Here is a 6,715-nt window from a genome sequence, read left to right on the forward strand (position 1 = left end):
GTTTTTAATTTATTTTTTTATCTTACAGATTTCTGGGACACAGCTGGACAAGAGAGGTTCCAGAGCATGCATGCCTCCTATTACCACAAAGCTCACGCTTGTATCATGGTAAGGGTGATGTCCCAGGTTGCCCAAGGAGGCTGTGGATGCTCATCCCATCCCTGCAGGCATCCGAGGCCAGGCTGGATGTGGCTCTGGGCAGCCTGGGCTGCTGGTTGGCGACCTGCACACAGCAGGGGTTGGAACTGATGAGCACTGTGGGCCTTTGCAACCCAGGCCATCCTGTGGTTCTGTGATCTGGTGGGATTTTGGCTGACAAGTCCCAGCTGATGTTTGGCCTGGATGTTACTTTTTACAGTTACACTGTACTATTTTTTTTTTTATCTCTTCCAGTTGTTTTACAATTTTCCCACATTGTTCCTTGTTTTCTTACCTGACAAAGCCAGTGTGGTTGGTGTGTTCTGCTTAATTCCTGCAGTGCTCTGACTGCATTCCCTGAGTTCTTTTCCTTCTCAATTTCCTTTCTGTCATCACTGCACTTCCAGTAATGTGGTGTTTACAACCAAATGCAGCTCCTTGGAAGCAGTCCTGTCAGAGGGCATGTGGGGGAGAGGGCACTCTTATCTTCTTCTGTGTCTGATGTATTGAATTGTAGAGTACAAAACTGTCTTAACGTGTTCTGCAGAGTACTGCATTCACAGAATGACAGAATGGTTTGGGTTGGAAGGGACCCCAAGGATCACGAAGCTCCAAACCCCCACTGCAGGCAGGGCCACCAACCTCCCCATCTCACAGCAGCCCAGGCTGCCCAGGGCCCCATCCAACCTGGCCTTGAACACCTCCAGGGATGGACGGGGATCCACAGCCTCTCTGGGCAGCTGTTCCAGCACCTCCCCACTCTCACAGCAAACAACTTCCCCCTGACAGCCAACTGAAATCTGCCCTCCTTATTTCCACGTGCTTTGAGCTTCCCATTTTTATAGCTCACACGAGTGTTGTTTCCTGACTCCTAGTCTACTTTGTCTCTTGGTCTGTGTTGTTGCTCTAACTCTTCACTATATCTTTATTGCTGTATCTTTATCAGCCAACTCCACTGATGGTTTAATATAATTGTTATAATGGAGAATCCTCACATCTGACCCTGACAGCAGAACAGATCTGTCCCAGTGCTTGTTCACTGTCGTGGTGCTAAGAATGTAAAGGCAGACGAGGGGTTGTTGCCTGCATCATGCAAAGAGAAAGCCTGGCTGCATTTTCCAGGGCTTGCTGGATCTTCTCCCTTTTCTCTGTTGTGCTTTCTAACAAGGAGCAGTTTCCCATGACATCCTCCTGGGAGAATTCTGCGTTCTGTACACGTGTTTGGTGCAGTGGGTTATCAGGAGCCGTCCTGTTGCACCTGTGATAGCTGGTTCTTTTTTGGAAGGTGTTTGATGTGCAGCGGAAAGTCACCTACAAGAACCTGAACAACTGGTACAAGGAGCTGAGGGAATTTCGCCCGGAGATCCCCTGCATTGTGGTGGCCAACAAAATTGATGGTGAGTGTGCCTTCCTCTTGTAGCTCCTCAGGACTGTGAAGGTGTTCTCTTCTTGTCTGGTTGGGAAGGAATGAGATGCTTCTGTGGGTCCAGATACATCCTTGAGGATTAGTGCCTCAGGGCTGTATGTTACCAAATAAACAGCCAGGTTTATGGAGGTTCATTTGGTTCAGTGCTAGAGCTTAGGGCATGATTCTTCTCACTAATGAAGGCCTTTCCTCCAGGCTGCATCAAGCACACGAATAAAGCAACAAGAGCCCATCCCTTCCTTTGTCTTCTTGTCAGCTGCCTGGTGCTGCTGTAGCTTTTAAAACCCTGTAGCTTTTGTGGAGGGTCCGCATGGCTTTGTACTGCAAAGAGGAGGCCTTGCCAGCTGCTTTAGGTTCTGGTCTGCATCTGTTCCACCATCCCTGCATTTGTTGGCATTCTTTCACAGAAAGAATCACAGAACGGTTTGGGTTGGAAGGGACCCCAAGGATCACGAAGCTCCAACCCCCCTGTGCCATGCAGGGCCACCAACCTCCCCATCTCACAGCAGCCCAGGCTGCCCAGGGCCCCATCCAACCTGGCCTGGAACACCTCCAGGGATGGACGGGGATCCACAGCCTCTCTGGGCAGCTGTTCCAGCACCTCCCCACTCTCACAGCAAACAACTTCCCCCTGACAGCCAACTGAAATCTGCCCTCCTCAACTTCCAACCGTTTCCCATTTCCCATTCTTTCCATACCAGTGCCTTACTGACTGTTTCTCCATTTCTTTTTTCCCCTCAGCGGATATGAAGATGACCCAGAAAAGCTTCAACTTTGCCCGGAAGTTCAGTTTGCCCTTTTACTTTGTGTCTGCTGCAGATGGCACCAATGTAGTGAAGGTAAAGCACAGCTGTGTGTCTCAGCTCTGTACATGGAGACTGCTATGAGCACGGAGTAGGAAGTGGGGCAGTCCCACTGACTATAAGTAGTTGTAGAGTTGGGTTTTTCCCCCATGGGAACAGTTTTCATACATTAAAGAATCCCATCACTTTGCTTTGAGCGACAAAGTTCTCTCTTTCTTGTCAGCTCTTCAATGATGCTATCAAGCTGGCAGTTACTTACAAACAGAATTCGGGAGATTTCATGGATGAGGTCATGCAAGAACTGGAGGTAAGGAAGGAGGGGAAGGAGTGCAGGGTGTAGAACCTGAGGTGGTTGGCAGCTCTTCCCCCTGGGGAAAGCAGAGCCTGTACCAAAGGGTGAAAATTTCACAGGAACTGAAAGATTTGCCTTATGCTGGCAGCGCTGGGTTTGGGTGCTGCTCATATCTAGGTGGGAAGGGGTAAGGTGGTGACCCTCTGAAGAGCTTATGCTGCTTTAACCTGATTTTGAAAGCCATAGCAGAGTGTAGCTGTCGTGCTCTTCAGCATTTTCTTGTCCTACTTCTTTGCAGAGCTTTGACCTGGAGAAGAGGAGTGAGAATTTGTCGGATCAAGAGGAGAGCTGCCCTGAAGAAAAGCCCCCATCCTCCTAAGGACCGCACTTGGAGTCCATCTTTTCTCTCTGCTCCAGTTGTCAGGGGCTGCTTAGAGTTCACCTCCGCAGAGGAAAGCGATTTTTCTCGTGCCCTGAGATCTCTGGTGATGGGGAGACTGGGCTCGATCTCCCTGGGCTGGGCCCTGACTCCCTGTGCATCACAGCCGAGGCAGCAGTGGGAGTATCTGTGTGCTTCTTCAAGACAAAGCTTGCTGGGAGAGCTGAGCCACTCCTGTACCTGCAGGGAGGGGTCCTGCCCAGAGACTTTATGGTACCTACTGGAGAAAATAGTTACTAAAGACTTTTTTTAAAAAAAGAAAAGGAAAAAGAAAAAGGAAAAGGTTTGAGTCTGGGTTCTTTTTGCAGTTTTGTTATGAGGCAGTTCAGTTGCTGCACAACGCAAGTCCAACCACCAGCCCTCCCCTTCCTTTCGCAGCCCAGCCAGCGCTGCCTCCGTGCACCCCTGTGAGTTCCTTTGCACCCCTTGTAGGGTTCCTTTGAGTTTCCCTTCTCCATTCTGCCGTGGGCCAGACAGATCCAGTAGACTTCGAGACGTATGGAATTTGTCCTTGTAGGTCCACTTAATGGTGTGGTCTCATATCCAGGAGGCGTCTCCCAGCCCAGGCTGATGGCTGTGGCTGCTGCTGCTCCCACGTGGTGACGTGCTGTGTGTTCCAGGTGCAGACAGAGACACACCAGGACACTGATGTGGCTGGCAGAGCACGTTGACACGGATGGAGTGGTGCCCTTGCAGAAACGTGGCCATGAGTGCCTCTGCAGTTTCTGGGACCGGTGGTCAGCAGCGACAATTAGATGCGGCTTTGCTCTCTAGGTTTGCAGAGCAAGTCTACAGATCCTTCAAACAACAGCATGGAAACTGCATCCAGGTCACGTCTGGGGGCTGGGTGTCATCAGTTCCTTGCACGCTCAGTGGGGCACCACGAGCTCTTTCCAGATTGGGTCTCCTGCCATCTGAGCTGGCCCGGCATTAAATTGCCTGGTGCATTACACACCCCCACACCCACAGCTCACCAGTATCTGGCACTTGAGAGACACTTGATGTTGCAGCTGCTGTCCCCGAGACCGCTGCTCACCTACAACCTGTCCCTTGTGCCCTCCCCCTGAGCAGGCACACTGCAGCCCTCATGGACCGCTCTCTCCTTTTCGTGGCCTGCAGTCTGCACGCAGCCTCGCTTTGCGGTGCTGGGTATGGAAGCCTTTGCCCGGCACAGGAGATTGAACTGAGCAGAGACACGGGTAGCTGTGAAAATAAGCTTTATTTGTCCAGCTGAGTAAACTTCAGCGTTTGTGTGCAGTCGGAGGAGGGCGGGTGGGACAGAGATGGGCTGCCATTGGGCATTATCCCAAAGAAAGGGGTGGTGGTGCACTGCAGGCTGCTCTGCGCCGTGCAGCTGATTAAGCCTTGCTTCCCCAAAGGCTCTGCAGGAGCTCCTGGAGCAGGTTAAAGAAATCCAGGACTTTCTGGCGTGGAAATGGGCACGGTCTGAATGGGCTTGAGTATGTTGGTTTGGGCCTCTGGTAGGAGGTCGAGATATAGACTGGGTATGGTGTTGAAGTAGGCGCTTCTGCTGGAAGCAATCCCATCTGCACCAGGATCCAGTTGCGAAAGTACTGAGTGGAGGCATAGACTCCGGGCTGCTGTATTCTCCCACAGCCTTTCCCCCAGCTGGTCACACCGATGAGCCAGAAGTAGTCAGCAGTTTTGTCTTTGCACATGAGAGGACCACCGCTGTCGCCCTGTGGTGGAGGAGAGGAGCCCCAAGTGTTACTGGGTGGCCACGTCAGCAGCAGAGCTGGCTCCCCTCTCACAGCACTCCCTAGAGCTACATTCCCCGCACAGAAAAGCTCTGCTTGGGTTCCAGAGCCTAAAAAGGCTTCTGGAAGGGGGCCGCGGGCCTGGAAACGCCCTCCCTCCCTCGTCTCTGTGCGGTGATCCAGGCCGTGGGGGAGAGGGGTTTTCCAGGACTGGGTCCAGACCTGCAGGGCTCCAGGGGGGCTCTCTGGGCAGAGTCCCAGGCATGTGGGGTACAGGGAGCCTGCGTGAGGAGCTGCGGGTGGGAAGGGGAGGGGAGCTCCGCTGGGCGCCCAGCGCTGGGAGGGTGGCTTGCAAGGAGAGCAGAGCTGTGTGTTGGCGTGCAGCTCCTACCTGGCAGGTGTCGATGCCGCCCTGCGGATAACCAGCACACAGGTTGTGGCTGTGCACAGCCCCAGCATACCAGCGGCTGCTGTTGCAGAGGTTGAGGTCAATGAGCTGCACCTTGGCCTCCTGCAGGACACGGTACGGTTCGACGTATTCCTGTAGAGCTGTGAGCACAGAGCAGAATGGGCACCGTCAGCTCCCTGCCTGTTATCCCGTGTGTGGGTGGAGCCCTTCCCTACGTCCTGACTTTGTGTCCGAGATGCACCGACGTTTCCCTGCGTCGGGAAACGGCTCAGACCCACACCTCTCTATGGATGCGTCCCCGTGGTGTCACCGGGTTCCTACCTGCCATCAGGGAGGCCGTTTGGGCAGCATGCCAAGCTTTCACTCGGGACACCCCTGCATTTTGTGTACTCACATCTCAGCCCCATGTGTCCCCAGCCACTGACGTAGCAGTCTGTGAGCTCTGACACTTGCAGCGAGGCGTCGGGCACGCAGGCCAGCTGGATGTAGTAGCTGCAGTGGACGGGTTGGTCCAATTCAAGCAGGGCGATGTCGTTAGCCATGGTGTTTCTGTGATAGTATTCATGTGGGATTATCCGCACCACGTTGCGCACGACAGCTTCGGGGCCCAGGCGTTTCAGATCGTGGCCCCCGATCACCACGTGCCACGGTGTGTCAGGGCTGGAAGAAGGGCAGAGAAAAGCTCAGAAGAAACGTGGCAACATCACAATCACAGAATGGTCAGGGTTGGAAGGGACCCCAAGGATCACGAAGCTCCAACCCCTCTGTGCCATGCAGGGCCACCAACCTCCCCATCTCACAGCAGCCCAGGCTGCCCAGGGCCCCATCCAACCTGGCCTCGAACACCTCCAGGGATGGACGGGGATCCACAGCCTCTCTGGGCAGCTGTTCCAGCACCTCCCCACTCTCACAGCAAACAACTTCCCCCTGACAGCCAACTGAAAGCTGCCCTCCCTCACCTTCCAACCATTTCTCCAGTTCCCTGCTATCCCTACAAATGCAGCAGGGAGGAAAGCGGTCCTACAAGGGCTGTGACATCCCAGGTGTGCCTTGGGCACGAGGATTACTGAGCTAAGGGCTGCTGGAAGCCGTGGCACGCACCGCCAGGAAGGCACCCAGGAGCGCCCACCGTCTGTGCCGCAGGGAAGGGGACGGCCCTTACGTTGCGTGGTCGAAGCAGTGCGCTGCCGTGAGGACCCACTGCGGCGTGATGAGGGATCCTCCACAGATGTGTCCCGTGCCCGCATACCACGTACTCTGGAGGCTGACGATCCACGGCCAGGCGCCCTGCGGGGCATCCGTGCCGCCCACGACGCGCGTCCCACCATAGTGATAAGCCACGGGCCGGAGCCCGCAGGTGCTGCAAGCAGAAACGCGTCAGGTTTCGCGTCTGAACCGCCGTCCCTCCCCACGGGGCACCGCCGGGCCACTCACTCGCAGCCGCCGGAGAAGCCGTGCCCGGGCCGGCAGGCGGCCAGCAGCACCGCGAG

At 54.7% G+C, this 6,715-nt stretch overlaps 2 protein-coding genes across 2 annotated transcripts; one reads left to right on the forward strand and one right to left on the reverse strand.

The window, feature by feature from the left end:
• Positions 1–6: 6 nt before the first annotated feature.
• LOC100539487 (RAB, member of RAS oncogene family like 2A) lies at positions 7–3,375 on the forward strand. Its single transcript, XM_010726305.2, has 5 exons — positions 7–108; positions 1,424–1,535; positions 2,306–2,403; positions 2,591–2,674; positions 2,958–3,375. The coding sequence occupies exons 1-5, from the start codon at positions 67–69 to the stop codon at positions 3,036–3,038; spliced, it is 417 nt and encodes a 138-aa protein (XP_010724607.1). The 5' UTR covers positions 7–66; the 3' UTR covers positions 3,039–3,375.
• Positions 3,376–4,298: 923 nt separating this feature from the next.
• On the reverse strand, positions 4,299–6,712 carry LOC100539639 (acrosin-like; the record flags this gene model as incomplete). Its single annotated transcript, XM_010726306.2, is given in 6 exon segments — positions 4,299–4,474; positions 4,477–4,798; positions 5,208–5,365; positions 5,620–5,885; positions 6,388–6,585; positions 6,660–6,712. Coding segments are annotated over 6 exon segments (1,155 nt in total), but the record flags the coding sequence as incomplete, so codon positions are not given.
• Between the last annotated feature and the right edge of the window lie 3 nt (positions 6,713–6,715).

This window comes from Meleagris gallopavo (assembly GCF_000146605.3).
Source record: "Meleagris gallopavo isolate NT-WF06-2002-E0010 breed Aviagen turkey brand Nicholas breeding stock chromosome 1 unlocalized genomic scaffold, Turkey_5.1 Chr1_random_deg7180001274181, whole genome shotgun sequence".
Taxonomy (NCBI): Eukaryota; Metazoa; Chordata; class Aves; order Galliformes; family Phasianidae; genus Meleagris; species Meleagris gallopavo.

What these genes read in the sequence shown, in the direction of transcription:
- LOC100539487 (XM_010726305.2), top strand. Translation starts at nt 67, where the DNA reads ATGCATGCCTCCTATTACCACAAAGCTCACGCTTGTATCATG. An exon ending in GGTGGCCAACAAAATTGATG is followed by an intron (nt 1,536 to 2,305) that starts GTGAGTGTGCCT and finishes TTTTCCCCTCAG; the next exon opens with CGGATATGAAGATGACCCAG. An exon ending in AGGTCATGCAAGAACTGGAG is followed by an intron (nt 2,675 to 2,957) that starts GTAAGGAAGGAG and finishes ACTTCTTTGCAG; the next exon opens with AGCTTTGACCTGGAGAAGAG.